Raw genomic sequence first — 21,505 nt, forward strand, 5'->3', positions numbered from 1 at the left:
ACCTATGGCAACCTCAGTTTCAGCCCAATATACTCTACTCCCCACCAAATATCAATACCATGTTTCTTCCTGCTGCACATATCCTGCCTTTAATCCAACTGCCTCTTTCCCATTGCCTACTATCCCCTCAAGAACTTCCCCCAGCCACTGTTACCTCTTCCCTGCCATATCCCAGCCCTTCATTTCAGTATGCCTCACCTCCTACCTACACAGTCCTACAGCCACCTACAGATCTCCTTCAGTTAAGCCAAAGAAGAAACGAAAGTTCTTCCCCACTCACACGATCCTGCCAGTAACCCAACTTGCTTCCACACCACCCAACCTGCTCCAGTCTGATGCCTTCCAGTCTGATGTCCCGGCCTTCCAGTCCGATGCCTTCCAGTCTGATGTCCCGGCCTTCCAATCCGATGCCTTCCAGTCTGATGTCCTGGCCTTCCAGTCCGAGGCCTTCCAGTCTGATGTCCCGGCCTTCCAGTCTGAGGCCTTCCAGTCTGATGTGCCGGCCTTCCAGCCTGACGTCCCAGTGCCGGCCTTCCAGCCTGACGTCCCAGTGCCGGCCTTCCAGCCTGACGTCCCAGTGCCGGCCTTCCAGCCTGACGTCCCAGTGCCGGCCTTCCAGCCTGACGTCCCAGTGCCGGCCTTCCAGCCTGACGTGCCGCTGCCTGCCTTCCAGCCTGACGTGCCGCTGCCTGCCTTCCAGCCTGACGTGCCGCTGCCTGCCTTCCAGCCTGACGTGCCGCTGCCTGCCTTCCAGCGTGACGTGCCGCTGCCTGCCTTCCAGCGTGACGTGCTGCTGCCTGCCTTCCAGTCCGATGTTCCAGCTTCCCAGTCCGATGTGCCAGCTTCCCGGTCCTATGTGCTTCTGTCTGCTGTCCAGCCTGAGGTGTTCCTGTCTGCTGTCCAGCCTGAGGTGCCAGTGCCTGCTTCCCAGCCGGAGGTGCCCGCTGTTCAGCTTGAAGTGCCCGCTGCTCAGCCTGAAGTGCCCGCTGCTCATCCTGAAATGCCCGTAGCTGTGTCCGCTGTCCAGCTTGAAGCTCCTGTGCCCACTGTCCAGCTTGAAGCTCCTGTGCCCACTGTCCAGCTTGAAGCTCCTGTGCCCACTGTCCAGCTTGAAGCTCCTGTGCCCACTGTCCAGCTTGAAGCGCCTGCGCCCTCTGCCCAGCTTGCAGTGCCCGCTGCCTAGCTTGATGTGCCTGTGCCTGCTGTCCAGCTTGATGTGCCTGTGCCCACTGCCCAGCCTGAAGTGCCCGCTGCCCAGCTTGAAGTGCCTGTGCCCACTGCCCAGCCTGAAGTGCCCGCTGCCAAGCTTGCGGTGCCCTCTGCCCAGCTTGATGTACCCGCTGCCCCGCTTGATGTGCCTGTGCCGGCTGCCCAGCCTGATGTGCTTGTTGCCCAGTTCAAGGTGACTGCTGCCTAGTCCGACCACCCGGACCCTGCCGATTACCCGAGCCTGCCGCTCAACCCAATGACCCGAAGCCTGCCACCCAGTTCGATGTGCCTGCTGCTAAGCCTGTTATGTCTTCACCTGCTGTCCAGCTTGAGATGCCATCGCATGGTTTAATATTTTAGACTGTCTTCATATCCAGCTTAATGTGACTCCAACTGTTGCCCAGCTTGATGCCATGGACTGGTCCCAGCAGCAGCTAGTTGGAGAGCCTGGAGGCCGCTCCTTTGAGGGGGGGGGGGGGGGGGGTACTGTCAGGAAATGTTCCATCCACTGATAATATCTGTCTTTTGGCGTGCAGTACTGAGGTCCACCAGCAGGTGTCTCCTGGCAATTTCAAACTGTCAGGAGAGCTTTTCCCTGCTGATGTTATGTCATCTTTGGGCTACAGTACTGGCGTCCACCAGCGGATGGATCCTGGCAGTGTGGAGCAGACAGCACCTCCTGCACTCAGGTGTCACTTGAGGCCAATCACAGGCCTATAAATAGCTGGCAACCATTCAAATGTTTACCTTGGTATTGTCCTTGTGCCCTGACCTGCTGGCTGTGAGCCTGAGCCTGAGCCTGAGCCTGTTCCTGTGCCCTGAACCTGTGACCCATGTTTCTGAACCTGTTTCCCTGTCCTGGTCCCTACCCTGTCCCACCTGTTACCATCATCCCTGCTCTGCAGTCTGATCCGTCCATCCTCTCCCTGTCCTGTGTTCCTACCCCATCTTCTGATCTCCCTGTGTATGACCTTGGCCTGCTTTATGTCTCTGATTCTGGACTGCCCTGTGTTTATCTAGTGATCCTCTGTGCATGACCCTGGCCATCCTATCGTTTACGATCCTGGTATTTCCCATTTATTGTACATATCTGTCTGTTGTTATTTGGGGGTCTCTGTTGGTTGACTTATTGCACTGTATGGTTGTATTTATATTATTCACTTTCCTTAATAAATCATTATATTTCACTTTTGGATTTCCTCTGTTGCAGTCAACACAGTTCTGGTCTTATCTGATATATGACAACAAGGTTGTCACACACTGTTGCTGGTATGTTGGCCCATTTCTCCATGCAGATCTCCTCTAGAGCAGTGATGTTTTGGGGCTGTCGCTGGGCAACACATAATTTCATCTCCCTCCAAAGGTTTTCTATGGGGTTGAGATCTGGAGACTGGCTAGGCCACTCCAGGACCTTGAAATGCTTCTTTCTTGGTTTGGGATCATTGTCATGCTGAAAGGCGCAGCCACGTTTCATCTTCAATGCCCTTGCTGATGGGAGAAGGTTTTGCACTCAAAATCTCACGATACATGGATCCGTTCATTCTTTCATGTACACGGATCAGTTGTCCTGTTCCCTTTGCAGAGAAACAGCCCCAAAGCATGATGTTGCCACCCTCATGCTTCACAGTAGGTATGGTGATCTTTGGTTGCAACTCAGCATTCTCTCTCCTCCAAACACGAAGAGTTGTGTTTCTACCAAACAGTTCTACTTTGGTTTCATCTGACCATATGGCAATCTCCCAATCCTCCTCTGGATCATCCAAATGCTCTCTAGCAAACCTCAGAGGGGCCCAGACATGTACTGGCTTAAGCAGGGGGACAAGTCTGGCACTGCAGGATCTGAGTCCCTGGCGGCATAGTGTGTTACTGATGGTAGCCTTTTTTACATTGTTCACAGCTCTCTGCAGGCCATTCACTAGGTCCTCCCCATGTGGTTCTGGGATTTTTGCTCACCGCTTTTGTGATCATTTTGACCCCACGGGGTGGGATCTTGCGTGGAGCCCCAGAGTGAGGGAGATTATCAGTGGTCTTGTATGACTTCCATTTTTTTAATTATTGCTCCCACAGTTGAATTCTTCACACCAAGCTGCTTGCCTATTGCAGATTCAATATTTCCAGCCTGGTGCAGGTCTACAATTTTGTTCTGGTGTCCTTCAACAGTTCTTTGGTCTTCACCATGGTGGAGTTTGGAGTGTGACTGTTTGACGTTGTAGACAGGTGTCTTTTATACAGATAACAAGTTCAAACAGGTGCCATTAATACAGGTAGTGAGTGGAGGACAGAGGAGCCTCTTAAAGAAGAAGATACAGGTCTGTGAGAGCCAGAAATCTTGCTCGTTTGTAGGTGACCAAATACTTATTTTCCACCATAATTTGCAAATAAATTCTTTCAAAAATCAGACAATGTGATTGTCTGGATGTGCTTCCACATTTTGTCTCTCATAGTTGAGGTATACCTATGATGACAATTACAGGCCCCTCTCGTCTTTTTGATTAAGAGAACTTGCACAATTGGTGGCTGACTAAATACTTTTTTTGCCCCACTGTACGTTTCAAAAATTCAATGTCACATTAACAAGGGACACCAACACCAAACAACCTCCTTGAGATTTACTAATACAAGATAACAATGGTGTTGTGGAAACGTGACATACAAAAAAAATGGAGATCACTATAAAATGATATTATAAACATTATAAAAAAAATAAAAAAAACAGGAGATCTTGATTAAAAAAATAACAAAATAAAAATTATTCTAAAAATTATTATGGAGATCTGTTTTTAAAAAAATATATAAATTATTCATGAGATCACGACAAATAATAAAGAAAGAAGTTTGTGTGAATAGGAGCAGCAAAACAAATTCATTCTTCTAGCATTCTAAAGAAGAAGAGAATGTGCAGCAATGAAAGATTTAAAAATTATTTGTGTGGCAAATGTGCGATCTCCATTACGAATGCTAGTTTTACAAGACCAAGCGGTTACGTCTCATACTTGATTCTGAGCATGCGTGTTTTTTTTTGCACGTCAGAATTTCATACACACGATCAGAATTTCCAATAGAAACTTTTTCCGTCTGAAAAATTGAGAACATGCTCTCAATCTTTTGCTGGCGGAAATTCGGCCAGCAAAATTCCGATGGAGCATACACATGGTCGCATTTTCCGACGAAAAGCTTTCATCTTTCTCATCTGTCTTTTTCTGAGCGTGTGTATGCGGCATGAGTCCAGGCAGGAGGAGAGCAGAGGAATGACTCTTTGTGTCAGGCCTCTCTCTGTCACCTGACACCACAGGCTCAAATTTACACACTTATTCAAGTCAACAAATAATGGCTTAAGTTTCTAGATAAACTGTCCCGCACACCCAATGCATATGCAGAGCCCTGAATATGTGTTTGCGGATCCATATTGCACTAGTAGCTTCAGTCCTTTTGAAGAAAAGATAAGCTTTGGTGTTTCGTTGGTGCACTTAAACTCCTGTATAGTGGGCCCAAACAACACAACTGGCCCAGTTTATTAAGTGAAACAGGCAGAATCCTCCTCAGGAAGGTGAGAGGAAAATAATGTCTGCATACAGTGTTCCAGAAATGGATAGCCTTATCACTGTGGCACTAAGTGTCAGCAAGTTGACTGCCATTAACAATGTCTGTATACAGTGTTCATATTCATTCTATGGTGCAGTGTCTCTGTTCCCTGCAGATGGGTAAACTGCCCTCTCACCAAATCCTGTGGTCAAGGCCTAAACAAACGTCCTGGAACAGCAGGCTTTCTCGGTGACCTGACTAGTCACCTCACACTGGAATGCTTCACCATCGGTGCAGGTGCCCCTCGATATGCACCGGGAATCCCCCTCTCTCAGGCTGGATGTCCCGACTGGCGGCAGAGTCCAGAATTGCGTGGGTAGATCTAGGTTCTATACCTGGCATTAAATATCTGGCTATGCTAATGAGAACCTTTCTTCTATCTTATCTTAATTATATATATATATATATATATATATATATATATATATATATATATATATATATTTTTATTATTATATTTTCAACCCACTATCTTCTGAAACCTAGAGAAGTTATTGATATGGATATTGTCAATTACTTTTTTTAAACCATTTTTCTGCTTTCTTAAGTTCAAGTAAATATCTTAACTCTGGGGGGGGGCCTGGACGGAGACCAAGATGGTAGCTTAACTTGCTGGCCCCTGCGACCCGGGGACAGAGTCTAGCACAGTGGGAAACCTGAGATACCGAACCTCCACCAAACCACCATGAGCAGGTCAACCCGGAGCTCCTCCACCTCCCGAGTCATCATTAACTCTGGCACACAGCTCAGTGGGATCATTCCGGAGCTGTTCCAGACCCAGCGCCTATCTGCATACGCAGTCTCGCAGGCTCAAGCACTGTGCTCGCCTGGCACGGATCCCGGAATGCAGATGCCAGGAGGATCTATTACCAGCGCTGACCGTGCTCACCCGCCCAGCCTACTTGATCTGGAAAAGGTGGCATCCGACATCAAAAACATGGTCACTTCTGCCATCACGGATCTCAGAGCCAACATACAAGCTGCAGAACACCGGATTGGAGATGTCGATCAAATAACCCAAACCCATGCAGCCGCCATTCGACAGGTTCAAAACACCTACATTTCCCAACTACCCCACCTCCTTGACCTCCATAGACATTTCGAGGACCTTGACAATCGAGGTTGGAGGCACAATATTAGAGTGTGGGGAATCCCTGAGAATGGCGACCCGGGAACCCTCCAACAAACGATCTGCACAATATTAAATGACTTAATTGACTGCCCTGCTGATTCTCCCATTGAGATGGAAAGGGCTCATTGCACTTTGTGCCCCCCCAGCCCCAAGAGAGTGAACCACCCAGAGATGTGATTTGTTGCATCGTCAACTTTCCTCTCAAAGAGGAAATTCTACGCAAGGCAAGAGAAAGGAGTCAATCCTCCATAATGGCGCCGAGATTTAACTCTTTCAAGACTTATCTCAGATCACGCTCCAGAACAGGAGAGCACTGCGCCCTCTGCTGGAGGCTCTTCGGTCCCAAAACATGCAATATCGGTGGAAATTCCCATTTACCTTGTCAGCCTCCACCAGAGGTCACTCTGCCTTGCTTCGTACACCCGCAGATCTACAGATGTTCTGGGACCAGCTCGATCTCCCACGCATAGAACTTCAGGAATGGTACCCTCACTACTTCCCTTTGGAACCCTGCTACCGATATCACTCAACCCATCACCTAAAGCTCAATGCCAAAGGTCCCGCAAACACAGGGCAGATCCGCCCTCACGACTGTCCATTCATCCCGCCGAGACCTGTACCAATGCAGCCCAGGATCTCTTTCCATGAGAAGAGACCGCTTGGCAGCCTAAAACACCAACCTCTCACTCGGCCACGGGTTGAGTCATGCACGCAAGCATCTTCCTATTGATCTTACCAGCTACCTCCCATTCATCTGTTTACACCCCCACCCCCTTGTTTTATGTTCTCCCTCTTTTTTTTCCTATTTTATTTTTTTCTACATATAATGTCAAACTATATGGAGCTCTATGCGCTCCTCACAACTGTCTTCACTGACTACTACCTGTTCTTCTTTAACCATTGAGAACTATGGACCGGACAGATACCCCTTGGTGAAACCAGGCTGATGCCGATCGTCCTCTTAAGCACTTGCACCTAGAAAATAAACATGGATATCTCCCCAACAACCACACAGGGGCATCTAGAACCCTTGCTCACTACCAGGGACTGCTCCTGAGGAAGCCGGACCCATCTTTGAGAGGTAAATACATTTGAACATCTACTCGCACCCTCAGGATATCTGTGTACCGTGCCCTATTCTCAGGAAGCAGCAAACTATGATGCATGGGCCCTCATACACAACCTGACTTTCCGCAAATCCTCACACCCAATCAACACTTGATCGAATCTGGTCAATTCCCCACTTCACCCATGACACCCTTCAACGGCTAGTTCCGGAGTTTTATGGGTGATATGCCCTTACCGATTCTCTACCTATAACACCTTACTGTCAGAGAACTCACCATGCGAAGATCCGTCCCCGTGTAGCAGCAGCTCACTTTCGTCCCAAGGATCATGCGCGGTGTCCCCGTCGGAGGCGTGCGAGTTCCGGTACGAATGGACGCACGCCAATACGAACACGTGGACGCACTCGCGCCAACCGAACGTGTATACGTAATTACTCACGCACGGCCACGTCCACCAATCCGGGCACATCTCGCCCTATATAAACAGGATCCTGATTTGATACCAGTGCTGGATCGTCTTCAGCTACTCCTGAGACACCTGACCGTTGTTCCTGTGATCTTGTTCCTGTGACCTTGTTCCTGATACCCATTCCTTTGGATACTCCTTGTTTTGATCTCCTGGACTACCACTGACCTCGGCTTGGACTTTCGACTTTGGCTTGCTTCCTGATTTTGTACCTCATTGCTAGCACGTTACCAGACCCTTGCTCGTCCTTGACTATGCACCTGCCTCTTGTTTCTGTACCGCATTGCCTGCCAGTTGCCGACCTTGCTTGTTCCAGACGCACAGTGTTTCCTGTATACCTGCTGAGCCTCCGCTGTCTACCTCCGTGATCAACCTACACCTCTTCCTCCGTGAGGACCCAGCGTCTCCAGGTCTTCAACTTCCACCTGCAGGCACCTGCACCCTTTCGCTGTCTTCACGCTCCCTGTTACCACCTCCAGGGGTGTGGAGACCGGAACCGTGCAAGAGGCCACCCTCAACAGTCTGACTCCGCTGTAAAGTATGTGACAGTACGATCCAGCCAAGAATGGAGTCCGACAGGGGGGCCTCACCCTTGGAAGCCTTGTGCCAACAAATTTCCACCCTCACCCAAGCAGTCCAGGGCCTGCAAGATGGTTATCACCAACTTGAGCAGAGAGTGGAGTCATTAACACCAAGCACCGCTGCTCTCCAAGGGGCCACAGCATCCCGATCCTCCGTTCCGACAACATCAGCATCTGCACATGCAGTACTGGTGCCACCCCCAGAACCTCGAGTTCCTACCCCAGAGAGGTTTTCCGGAGATCGCAGCAAATTTCGCGCCTTCAAGAACGCCTGCCAGTTATATTTTTTGCTGCAGCCTCATACTTTTTCCCTGGAAAGCACAAAGGTGGGATTCATTGTTTCCTTACTTCAGGGCGAACCCTAAACCTGGGCTCACCACTTATTGGAACAGGCCAGCCCTCTGCTTGATACCATGGACTCTTTTTTAAATGAGATGGCTAAGTTATATGATGACCCTCAGCGTGCCACAACTGCAGAGGCCAGTCTCCATGCCCTTCAGCAGGGTCGCAGACCTGTAGAGGACTACGTAACGGACTTCAGGAGGTGGAGTTCTGATACTCAGTGGAACGACGCCGCCCTCCGTTATCAGTTCCGCATTGGACTGTCCGAGGCTCTAAAAGACAAGTTGGCCCGTATCGGAGTTACCAGTTCTTTGGAGGACCTAATACAAGTGTCAATTCAAATTGATCGTCGTCTCAGGGAAAGGAGATCTGAGAGAATCAGCCAAATTCATCCCACATGGATGTTGCCTAAAATCCCGAATCATCCTCCCATTCTTTCATCTCATACACCTGTTACCACTTCTGAAACTCCAGAACCAATGCAAATAGGCTTGCTTCATTCACCGTTATCTGCGGAAGAAAAACAGCGCTGTCGTCAGAACAATCTCTGTCTCTATTGTGGAGAAGCTGGTCATTATGCAAATATGTGTCCAAACAAGACCCGTAAGTTCCATCCTTCATTTCTTGAACCCAATGCATTGCCTTTAACAAAATCCATTCACATCGCTGTTCCCATTTCCTTACAGCTTCCAGAAGGAACACTCCAGGTCCAAGCTATAGTTGACTCTGGCGCCTGCAGCTGCTTCATTGATCACGCTCTTGTCCTTCAACATAATATACCTCTGATACCCAAGCACCGTCAACTCTCCATACGGTTAGCGGATGGCTCAAACATTAAATCTGGTCCCATCACCCATGAGACTCAACCACTATCCGCCAACATACTACACAGCCATCAGGAACTGCCAACATACTACCCAGCCATCAGGAACTACTCCGCCTGGACATTTCTTCACCTCTATTTCCGATCATTCTGGGAATGCCCTGGCTACAAGCCCATAATCCTCAAATAAACTGGGTGACTGGTGAATAGTTTTTCAATCCGCCTACTGCCTTCAGAACTGCCTCAAGATCTCCCATCACTTGGTCCCAGTTCTTGCCTGCTCAGAGCCCACATCTGAGGCTCAAAGACTGGTCCCGGCTACTTATCACAGTTTCCTAGACATTTTTGACAAACAGAGGGCTGACACTCTTCCTCCACATCGGGTTTACGATTGCCCAATTGAATTATTGCCAGGAGCTGAAATTCCCTTCGGAAGGATATTTCCCTTATCCGAACCTGAACTTCTGGTCCTCAAAGAATATATTGATGAGAATCTCAAGAAGGGGTTCATCCGGCATTCCTCTTCTCCAGCTGGTGCTGGAATATTCTTTGTGGAGAAATAAGATCATTCCCTCCGCCCATGCGTGGACTACAGGGACTTGAACAAAGTAACGATTAAAAATCGCTATCCCCTTCCATTGATCCCGGAATTATTCCAGAGACTTCGGTCGGCAAGAATATTTACAAAACTAGATTTGCGAGGGGCCTATAATTTTTTTTTTTTTTTTTTTTTTTTTTTTAGGCAGCAACATACATCTTTAATACAACAAAAACATCAAATAAAGTGGAAAAAAGTTGACTGATCTCTAAAACATTTCCATTGGAAATGTGCTAAAACTCCCTACTTAAATTTACCATCTTACAGCAATTTTCTTATGTGTTACTAGCATATTCTTTACACACTTTTGGTAATCATGCAAACAAGGGCCTAATTTTGAACGCTCAGAAAGGTTGAAAGTCCTTCTGCTGTAAAGAGTCATGTTTCAAAAAGTAGCCAGCCGAGCCTAAGCAATACAGGAGAGTTGGATCTTTCACATCTCAGAAACCATGGACTTTTAATTGTTCTTCCTTCACAATGCCAATTTCCATAAGAAATTGGCAGATGTTTTTCCTCTGATCTCCCTGAAGCTGAATGACTTCTCCGTATTCTGGGTGTTCAATCACAGTACCATTACAGGCAAATTTCTTCTTAAAGGCTTTTACAAGCTTCTTTTTGTCGTAATCATCTGCAATGCCCTGTACAGTTGTCAGAGTCTTCCTTCCGTTTCGTTGTTGAATTCTTATATGGATGTAATCTTCAGTCCCTGCCGGGAGTAAGTCGTCACCCTTAGTTGCATCAGCAAAGGGGTCGAAAGAGTTGAGGTTCTGAATAGAGGACATGCGATTTTATTACGAGCACGGAGTGCAGAGGAAATGTCTGGCGGCGGCCGCTGATGGAGTGGAGATAGAGAGCCGAGTCTGGCGGGCTGGACGGAGCTGCTGTCCCGGGACGTTAGAAGAGCACAAGGGAACTCAGCCGGGTCACCTGAGGCGGCTATGCCAAAGCAACGGGCCTGCTTCACCAACGTCTCACTAGGCCTGCCTCAGCCTGTTCACTTACAGAGTAGAATAAGATGGCCGAGTTGCGGCTTTTTAGCTTCTTGTTCAGCCGCCGGTCACGTGACCCCTCCCCCCTCCGCGCACGACTCCGCGAGGGGCCTATAATTTGATCAGAATCCGTGAAGGGGATGAGTGGCAAACGGCTTTCCGGACACGCTTTGGCCACTTTGAGTATTTGGTCATGCCATTCGGACTCTGCAACGCACCAGCTACTTTCCAGCATTTTGTTAACGATATTTTCAGGGACTTTTTGGATTTGTTTGTGATCGTTTATTTACACGATATTTTGATATTTTCAGACTCCCTAGAAACACATCGTAACCATGTAAAACAGGTTCTTCTCAGACTGAGGCAAAACGGACTCTATGCCAAAGCCGAGCAATGTGAGTTTGAGCACCAGACCATTCACTTTCTCGGCCTGGTGATATCGATTGAGGGTGTGGAAATGGATCCTCAGAAGGTTTCAGCCATCTTATCCTGGCCACCTCCAACCGATAAAGGGGTACAACGTTTTATTGGGTTTTATAATTTCTATAGAAAATGTATCAAGAATTTCTCCAGCATTATTGCACCTATCACACAACTCACAAGAAAACAAAGTTGGTTTCAATGGACTGCTGCAGCTCAAGCTGCGTTTGATAAATTAAAAGGACTGTTCACATCTGCCCCAATATTAAAACATCCTGACCCTGCTCTGCCTTATACCCTGGAAGTGGATGCATCAGAAAATGCTGTAGGAGCCATTTTGTCCCAACGCCAAAGGCCTCAGTCCTTAATGCATCCTGTAGCTTTCTTTTCCAAAAAACTAGGTGCATCGGAAAAGAACTATGATGTGGGGGATCGGGAACTTTTGGCAATAAAATCAGCTTTAGAAGAATGGCGGTACCTCCTGGAAGGGGCAACACACCCAATATTGATCTTCACAGATCATAAAAATTTGGAGTACCTCAGAACGGCCAAACGTCTCAGGCCCCGGCAGGCAAGATGGGCTCTTTTCTTTTCTCGTTTTCATTTTCATATAACTTACAGACCAGGATCCAAAAACAGTAAACCTGATGCGTTATCCCGTATGTTCACAGAAACTGAAGTCTCATCTCCTCCAGACACTATCCTGCAAGCTGGAAATTTCTTATTAACACAACCTAGTTTCTTATCACAGGTTCGTCAGTCCTCCCAAGGAACATTAATCCCTTCAGATACAAACCTCCAAGAGAAGGATGGTCTCTTCTGGCAGAAAGACAAACTTTTCATCCCTCAAGATCTCTGCACTTCTACCTGTTCTACAGGTCTGCCATGACTATCCTCTGGCTGGTCACTTTGGGGGGTCACAAGACTATGAATCTAGTTCAAAGACACTTCTGGTGGCTAAATCTTGCAAAGGACTGTAGGGACTATGTTAACTCTTGCACAACTTGCCTCAGGAATAAAAATAGCAAGAATAAAGCGTGGGGACTGTTGAGACAGCTACCCATTCCCGAAAGACCATGAGATAAAATTGCAATGGATTTCATTGTTGAACTTCCTCCATCTGAAGGGTTTTCTTCCATTTTTGTGGTGGTGGATCGTTTTTCTAAAATGTCACACTTCATTCCCATGAGAGGAACTCCATCTGCGACTGAAACAGCCAAAATATTCATTAAAGAAATTGTTAGGCTCCATGGAATTCCCAGTGATATTGTCTCTGACCGTGGAGTTCAGTTCACGTCAAAATTCTGGAAGTCCTTGTGTGAGGCACTAGGCATCAAATTGAATTTTTCTTCAGCCTATCATCCCCAAACCAACGGACAAACGGAACGTACTACTCAGACGTTGGAGCAGTATTTATGTTGTTTCACTTCCTTTTCCCAAGAGGATTGGGCTTCATTATTACCCTTGGCAGAATTTGCATTCAATAATTCTACTCACTCTGCCACAAACCAGTCACCATTCTTTTCTAATTATGGTTTTCATCCTTCTTTTCTGCCAACATTTGTAGTGGATTCTCCTGTACCAGCTGTCCAGGATAGGCTAAATTTCTTTGTTACCAACAATCAGGTACTTAAGAAAACCATTGCCAAAGCACAAGAAGACAATAAAAGATTCTTCGATAGAAAGAAAAGGGGAGAATTGGATTTAAAGGTTGGTGATCGAGCATGGCTTTCAACCGCGAACCTAAAACTGGCATGTTCCTCTAGAAAATTGGGACCCAGATATTTGGGACCTTTTCCAATTAAAAAGAAAATCAATCCAGTGGCATATGAACTTGAACTTCCTGACTCATTCAGGATCCATCCTGTGTTCCATGCTTCTTTACTTAAAACTGATGTATCCAATTCCTTTCCAGGTTGTGAAATAGGCCCTCCAGAAGCTGTGTTGGTAGATGGGGGGGAGGAGTTCGAAATCGAAGCAATCTTGGATTACAGGAAACGCCAAGGACAAAACCAATATTTAATTAAATGGAAAGGTTTTGGTCCTGAGGAGAATTCCTGGGAACCCGAAACAAACCTCCATGCCCAGAGGCTCATAAGGGCCTTTCATCACTCTCAAAGTGTGGTTCGAAGAGGCATCCGGAGGCTGCCCTTAAGGGGGGGGACTGTCAGAGAACTCACCATGCGAAGATCCATCCCCGTGTAGCAGCAGCTCACTTTCGTCCCAAGGATCATGCGTGGTGTCCCCGTCGGAGGCGTGCGAGTTCTGGTACGAACGGATGCACGCCAATACGAACACGTGGACGCACTCGCGCCAACCGAACGTGTATACGTAATTACTCACGCACGGCCACATCCACCAATCCGGACACATCTCGCCCTATATAAACAGGATCCTGACTTGATACCAGTGCTGGATCGTCTTCAGCTACTCCTGAGACACCTGACCGTTGTTCCTGTGATCTTGTTCCTGTGACCTTGTTCCTGATACCCATTCCTTTGGATACTCCTTGTTTTGATCTCCTGGACTACCACTGACCTCGGCTTGGACTTTCGACTTTGGCTTGCTTCCTGATTTTGTACCTCATTGCTAGCACGTTACCAGACCCCCCTTGCTCGTCCTTGACTACGCACCTGCCTCTCGTTCCTGTACCGCATTGCCTGCCAGTTGCCGACCTTGCTTGTTCCAGACGCACAGTGTTTCCTGTATACCTGCTGAGCCTCCGCTGTCTACCTCCATGATCAACCTACACCTCTTCCTCCGTGAGGACCCAGCGTCTCCAGGTCTTCAACTTCCACCTGCAGGCACCTGCACCCTTTCGCTGTCTTCACGCTCCCTGTTACCACCTCTAGGGGTGTGGAGACCGGAACCGTGCAAGAGGCCACCCTCAACAGTCTGACTCCGCTGTAAGGTATGTGACACTTACAGGCCTTACTGGATGCTGAACAGATACTAAACCATGCTTAAGAGACATATCTCGTATTACTCTGCTACGTCAGGCACACAGGTTTGGAATTGTGTACCATTAGTTGTGTAATAATCTTTCTGTTCTTCCAGATGTATTCCACCAAGACAACATGTATTATATATTGCATGGACATGAACCCTGAACGGACGATGGGGATCTGTGACATCTCGAGAGCCGGGGAAACTGTTGGGCGGACTTTGGTCACACATCAGGTTCTGTGGTCGAAATTGCTTATCCAAACGTTTGCTAATCTATTACACCTCTTAAACTTGGCCACTTGATTGGTCGGCGGCTCTCATGCCTTTACGCTTTTCTAGGCCCTATACAACTTAAAATTTTCCTCACCAGGACGACTGTACCATCCCTGGCTCTCGAGGCTTCAGGGGAATCACTCCCAGCACCGTACCTTTCCATAACCTAACCAAGGCTCTGAGGCAATATCACCTAGATAAGGTTACATATCTGTAAATGGTGAAATTTGGCCCGTACAAACACTAGAGGTTATCTTTGGTATTTCTCCCCACCCTCTTCCCATCTCCCCAACCTTACCTCATCCCCTCCTCTCTCCCCTCCCCTCTTCCTTCCCATCCACCACCCACCCCCCCTTTTTTTTGGGGTATATTTAGAACATGTACTATCTAACAATGCTTCCTGCTATTGCGTGCTCAACAGATGGCTGAATTGTTATTAATGTTGATATTTTTTATGTTGTGGTTAAGATGTTCTTAAATGCTTCTTTGTTCAGTTGGCTCCCCACCATACCACCCAACTCATCCACAAATCCTCCTTTATATTTGGCCCCCATTTCGCAGACAGCCTGTGGCTTTTGTCCTTCCCTATACCCCCCATCAGCAGTCCCTCCGGACTCTAGCTGACACCTCCAGCATCTCTCTCTCCAGGTGGAGTAGCAAGCATACTATCACCTCTGGTCCCTCTTTACTCCTCCTTCCTTTCCTTTCTGCTATACCTATCTCTGCCCTCTCCTCTAGATTCACCCCTGCTGCCTCCTATCCTCCTCCCTACCCCTACTTTCATTCCTGATACCCCCTCCCTCCCCTCCATCTCTGCCGCCTCCCTTTTGGTCACCTACCACCTGTGTGGGTCTGCTCGCCTCCCGGCTCACCTGCTCCTTTGCAGCCAAACCACGCTCTCATTTGAGACCCACCACCTTCCTATAGGTTCAACAGCTCTATAGCATAATGCAAAGTAAACCTCTCATATCGCCATCCCTGATGCAAAAATGTGTATCGCTCAATGCAAAAGGTCTCAACTTACCAGAAAAAAGATCCCAATTATTGTCTTACCTCACCAAACATAAGGCCCACTTCATCTATTTACAAGAAAAACACTTTTGCTCGGACTCCATACCTAAAATATCCAATCACATTTACTGTTCAGCCTTTCACGCCACTAACCCTGAATCCAAGACCAAAGGGGTGTCTATATTAATCTCTAAACACGCAAATTTTCACCCAACGGACTCCATCATGGACCCTGAAGGAAGGTTTATCTTCCTTAAAGGCAAATACGCTTCAAAACCAATAACGCTGGCCAATATATACTGCACTCATGAACACCATGTAACCTTCTTTAGGAAAACATGTGATTTACTCTGCTCTTTTCAGAAGGGTATAGTACTCTTGAGAAGAGACTTTAATGTTCCTTTGAACCCGGTAATAGAATCTTCCTCAGGTTCCTTTTCCCTACCATACAAGGCCTTTCGCCCGATTAAACTTCAACTCCAGAATATTTCCTTACATGACACATGGTGTACCCTGTTTCCATCCTGCAAAGACTATACTTTCTACTCATCAAAAATATTCCAGGATTGATTATTTCTTTCTCTCCCAATCAGACCTGCCTTGTCTACAACAGTCCACCATAGAACCCATGTGTCTATCCGATCATCACCCGATCGCGGTTACCCTCTCCTTCCCTGAAACTTACACTAGGATGAACTACCTGGCGTTTAAACCCCTCTCTTCTGAAAGACCCTAGAACAATAGAACGCTTACACCAATATTGCAGAAAACGCCAGCCCAGATGTGTCCCTGATCTCACGCTGAGAAGCACATAAATGTGTGATCCGAGGAGAGCCAATAGCCTTAGCTGCGAAAGCTAAAAAGGAATCCCAAGCAACCATAAAAGCATTACTTAAGTCAATGGAAAAACTGGAAGCAGCCCACAAACGTACACAACCACATGCTACCCTCCAGAAATGACTGCATACATGTTCTATTTCTCTTGAAGGATTTTCTACAAGCATGGCAACAAGTGCAGACACCTTCTTGCTCGCTCAGTCCAAGCTTACAAACTCTCTTCCACAGTCCACCAGATTCGTGATGCTCGGGGGAACCACCATGGCCAAGAATGAGGACATTGCAAAAGAATTCAAAAGATTTTACTCAAAGCTCTACAATTTGCACCCTAACCATGCAAACCAATCTTCTGCCGAAACACGCACTAAGAACATTAGAGAATTTTTATCCCAGTACAGCCCCACACCTATTACTCCCCAACAGACCGTGAGATGGAGGGCCCTCTCTCGGGAGAGGAATTGGAGATCTCTATCAAACAGACAAAATTGGGTAAAATCCCAGGGTCAGATGGTTTCACCCTCCAATACTATAAAGCATTTGTTGATGTCCTTTCTCCTAAGCTTCTTGCCACTTTTAACTCACTCTCGGACCCCCAAATTGTACCAGGTGGAATGTTAGCAGCACATATAACTTTCATTCCAAAAGAAGGTAAAGACCCCACCCAGGTGACCAGCTATAGGCTGATATTCCTTCTCAATGTAGATATCAAACTATACGCGAAGATTCTTGCTAATAGGTTCCTCCCCTTCTTACCTGGTCTCGTCTCCCTAGATCAGGTGGGTTTTGTTCCTGGCAGGGAGGCCAGGGACAACACTATTCATACTTTGAATCTTCACCATTGGCTGACATCTTCCAAAACACAAGGCTTTTTTCTTTCCCTTGATGCCGAGAAAGCGTTTGACAGAGTGGCCTGGGACTACATGCGCGAAGTACGTATGGTAACACATATAATGTCTCTATACTCCTGCCCCACCGCGGCTGTAAAAGTCAATGGCCACCTGTCAAACGCCTTCCCTATCAGCAAAGGCACATGTCAGGGATGCCCCCTCTCTCTCCTAATTTATATTCTAACTCTTGAACCTTTCTTTAATAAACTAAGAAATAACCCCGATATATATGTGGCGTGACCATAAAAAGATAGGGAATTTAAGGTCAGCTGACGAAATACTACTCACTCTAACCTACCCCCGAATTTCCCTGCCCAACCTTCTTAAAGATATTGGTGCTTTCAGTATCTTATCCAACCTCAAAATTAATCACACAAAATCACACTCCCCTCACAAGAAGTAACCCATTGCCAGGAATCCTTCCCATTTCATTGGGAGAGGGCAGCAATTATATACCTCGGCATCCAAATTCCTACCTGCCTGTCGGATCTCTATTTGACAAATTTCCACACTGCCCTTTCCAAGGCCCAAAAGCATCTAAAGTACTGGATGTGCTTGAATGTTTCATGGTTCAGCCGTTCATCTCTGATCAAGATGATCATCCTCCCACATATACCTAATTCAATCTGTTCCAATGCAGCTTGCACCAAGCTTCTTCGTGACCGATCAGAAAGCTTGCTCTGAATTTATATAGAAGAACTCTCCACCGAGAATTAAATATTCCTGCCTTACAATGCACAAAACAAAAGGGGGAATTGGACTACTAGATTGCACAGGTATTACACAGCATGACACCTTACAAGGATTGCGGACTGGAACACACATGCTCTAAAAAAGAAATGGGTCCACCTCGAAAATTCCTTCACGTCCACACTATTACACTTACTTCCCTGGTTATCTCACAAATTTTGGCCACCAACCCTTTCCTTCCATCCGCTCATTTACCCCTCCCTTCTGGCATTCAAAAAAGCTTCACAATCTGGCACATTTGCACCTATGCCTGGTCCCTTAACCACATTGAGGGTAAACCCTGCCTTTCCCCCGGGTGACTCACTTCACTTTCTACAAAAAGAACGGCCCTTTAATGACTTACTAGCTCTCCAGTTTTTTCTCAGGTGGGACCCTCATCCTCATAAACTCCATCTCTAAGACTGCCTCATTTCTCTTTTGGACAAATAGGCAAATTCGCAACTATCAAACGACGCATACCCACCAAACCAATTGGACGAGACAGCTCACCCCATTTGAATCCATTTGCCACTGCAAAACCCCTCAATGGCACCTCATATCCCTTTTATATGCCCTGCTCTCAGAAGAGACTACCCATGTTCCACACCCCTCACAAACATCCTGGAATAGAGATTTACAAACACCGCTAACCAATGAGGAATGGAACACAGTATACGAATATAGCCACAAATGCTCAGTTAATGTGGCCATCCAGGAGAATTGCTACAAAGTGATCACCAGATGGTATAGGACCCCATCTCGTCTTCACAAATTCTCCCCTTCCATCCCCAACACGTGCTGGAGATGTGAAAAAAACGGAGGGCACCATGCTCCAGATTTAGTGGGACTGCAAAAAAATACAACCCTTCTGGAAAGAAGTTTGCAGCCTCATATCTCAGGTCAATACTTTCACTCTAGATTACAATCCAGCCCAGTTCCTCTTGCACCACACATCATTAACAAAAAGGGATTATTACAAATTATTGGCCATGCACATGGTAAATGCAGTTAAACTCTGCATACCTAAGCATTGGCAATCTAAGAACGCTCCAAAGATCAGGGAGTGGCTTGCGAGAATTTCCAAAATAAAAGACATGGAAGAGCTAATATATAGTTCTCAAGATCAAATTTACAAATTCCCCCTTACTTGGGCACGTTGGACCCACTTTACGTCCACCGACCTTTACCACTCGATAGAGTGGAAAGGTGCTAACTGGCTTGACCTAGAACTGGATTGTGGGCTCTGGTGGGGTGGGAGAGTGGATCCACACGGGTCTGAGCTACACACGCCCCTCCTCCCTCCTCACCCTATCCCCTATTTTCTTTCTCCTACTACTTCCCCTTCTCCTCTTGCCTTCTGATATATTTGTTTCTGTCTTTCCCATATCTTTCTGTCACGAACAAGCCACAACAGGATACATTATCCTCTTATTTCTGGTCTGGAACAAACTTTTTCCCTACCCCCTGCCCTTGGCTTTCCTGGGGGAGGAGGGGGGGGGGGGTGAAAATTGAAAAGAGAATGTCCACCTTAAGATGCTATACTTGATTTTTTGTTTTGTTTTGTTCCTGACCTTTTCATTTTACAATGCTCTCTCAAATGGTATCCGTTTATTGTAAACTGTATAAAAACTGTTTGTGTGACCTCATATACCAATTGTGCAATTTTCTATGTTAATCTGTTCTATACTAAATAAAAATTTGTTTATGAAAAAAAAAAAAAAAAAAAAAATATATATATATATATATATATATATATATATATATATATATATATATATATATATATATATATCTTAACTCTAGCAATAGAGGATATGAAAACTATTTGTTCCAGTCTCATAAGACTAACTTCATATGAATTCTGCATCCCTTGCCAGTATTCCTATTTCGTGAGTCTTCAAACCTTTTAGAGCTGCAACTAACGATTAATTTGTCTGTCGACTAATCTATCGATAATTTTTTCGATTAGTCAACGACTATCCGAATATTTTTTTTATTTTTATTTTTTAGCTTTTTATTTCTTTTCTCTTTTATCTTCCTTTATCCCCACTATTCCTATTTCTTATACAGTCTCTGATTGCGTGTTACCATATTTAATTATTCATTGATACCATGGCTCCATTAAATATACTATCCGTGAATGTTCAGGGATTTAACATCAAGAAACCCACTTTACTACACAATCCACCCCTAAATTCTTCAGTAACATATTCCCAATTATTTACGGCCTCAGCTTCAACAAAACAATGTGGTGTGCTTATTGCATTTCACCGAAACACCCCATTTACATTATTAAAAGAGATTAAAGATCCTGAAGGTCGTTACCTGATTCTTACAGGGCATTTGTTAGATACCGCTACTACCATTGTGTCATAGTACACCCCCAACAAACAACCCAACTCTTTTCTCTCCCATTTACTATAAAAATTGAAAATTGGCCACACAAAAAAGTTCAAAATTGTACTTCTACAATGTGCACCCTCATCCCAGTTGTATAGAACTAAATGTTTGAGACCTCTGGTCTCCAAACAGAGGTGTCAGAAGAGTGTAAGCTAGGGGACTATTGCGGTGCATATAGGTTAAATAATACATCACATGAGGAAAGAACAAATTTTGCATAAAAAATGTAATACAGTTTATTTGAATAAAAACCATTACAGAATCCAACATATCCAGAATTCATGGAGCAGGTGAGGTATTTCGACTAGTTTCGCTTTTCAGCTTCTTCAGGAACTACCTACATCTAAAAATGCATCAGTTATTCATAAATCTATAAGGAATATCTACAGAAAGTGATGAAAAATCACAGACAGTTTAAATAGATATTAGAGCGACAATTTACATAATAAAGAACAGGTTTTTATGCCTCTCTTTTTGTTGTTTTTACAGTTAGGCTTGTGATGCAGGCAGGCCGTGGAGCGGATCGCCTCCGCCCTGAGTCTACCTTCCTCCCCCCCGGGGGCTCTCCGGACGGCTCTCCGCTGTGGTCTCTTTGGGACTTTTTTGCCCCTCCCGCTGGGGGGGGGGGGGGGGGGCTCTCCGGAGAACCCCAACCCGCCGCCTTTTTTAGGTGGGTTATATTGTGCTGGTATTATTAGTATTGTGATGTTTCTAATGTTTTTCTTTTTGTGCCTCCTTTCCTTCTCTCCTTTCTCCTTTCCTCTTCTTACTCTTTTCATCTCCACCCAAGCGGACGCCTCCTGCCTCTGGGGCTCAGGTTCCAGTTCCGAGACCGCAGCTCTTCGATTTCTGCTTGTGCTGAGGGTGCATTCAGCGGCCCCTGGGAGCGCTTGGATCTCCCTGAGTCTGTCAGGTAATCTACCTCCTCCCCCTGTAACGCACCCACCATGATTGACATACTCTCACTTAATGTGAAGGGCCTAAATTCCAATATTAAACGGAGCCTGGCACTGCGAGAGTTTAAGCGCTCTGCAGCTGATATTTTTATTCAAGAGACGCATTTGGCCAAGATGGGCACCATGGCTTTTGCCCTCAAGTCTTGCCCGCAAATATACATGGCCTCCAATCTGTCATGGTTATGCAGTGATCTTCCTGTGTTTGCTTACCTCCCCTCATGTCTTCAGACTAAGAGGCCAGCCACTTCCACCTGGTG

General features: G+C 46.3%; 2 protein-coding genes across 5 annotated transcripts in view; both read right to left on the reverse strand.

The window, feature by feature from the left end:
- LOC143964080 (A disintegrin and metalloproteinase with thrombospondin motifs 2-like) overlaps positions 1 to 21,505 on the reverse strand; it is a 1,751,863-nt gene that overhangs the window by 1,383,982 nt on the left and 346,376 nt on the right. The window lies entirely within an intron of this gene.
- On the reverse strand, positions 9,912 to 10,809 carry LOC143964082 (eukaryotic translation initiation factor 1b). Its single transcript, XM_077473791.1, has one exon. It carries the CDS (start codon positions 10,580 to 10,582, stop codon positions 10,241 to 10,243), a length of 342 nt encoding a protein of 113 aa, XP_077329917.1. The 5' UTR covers positions 10,583 to 10,809; the 3' UTR covers positions 9,912 to 10,240.

Source organism: Lithobates pipiens, unplaced genomic scaffold (assembly GCF_037356315.1).
Source record: "Lithobates pipiens isolate NorthernLeopardFrog02 unplaced genomic scaffold, aLitPip1_a1.2 Scaffold_8, whole genome shotgun sequence".
NCBI classification, from domain to species: Eukaryota; Metazoa; Chordata; class Amphibia; order Anura; family Ranidae; genus Lithobates; species Lithobates pipiens.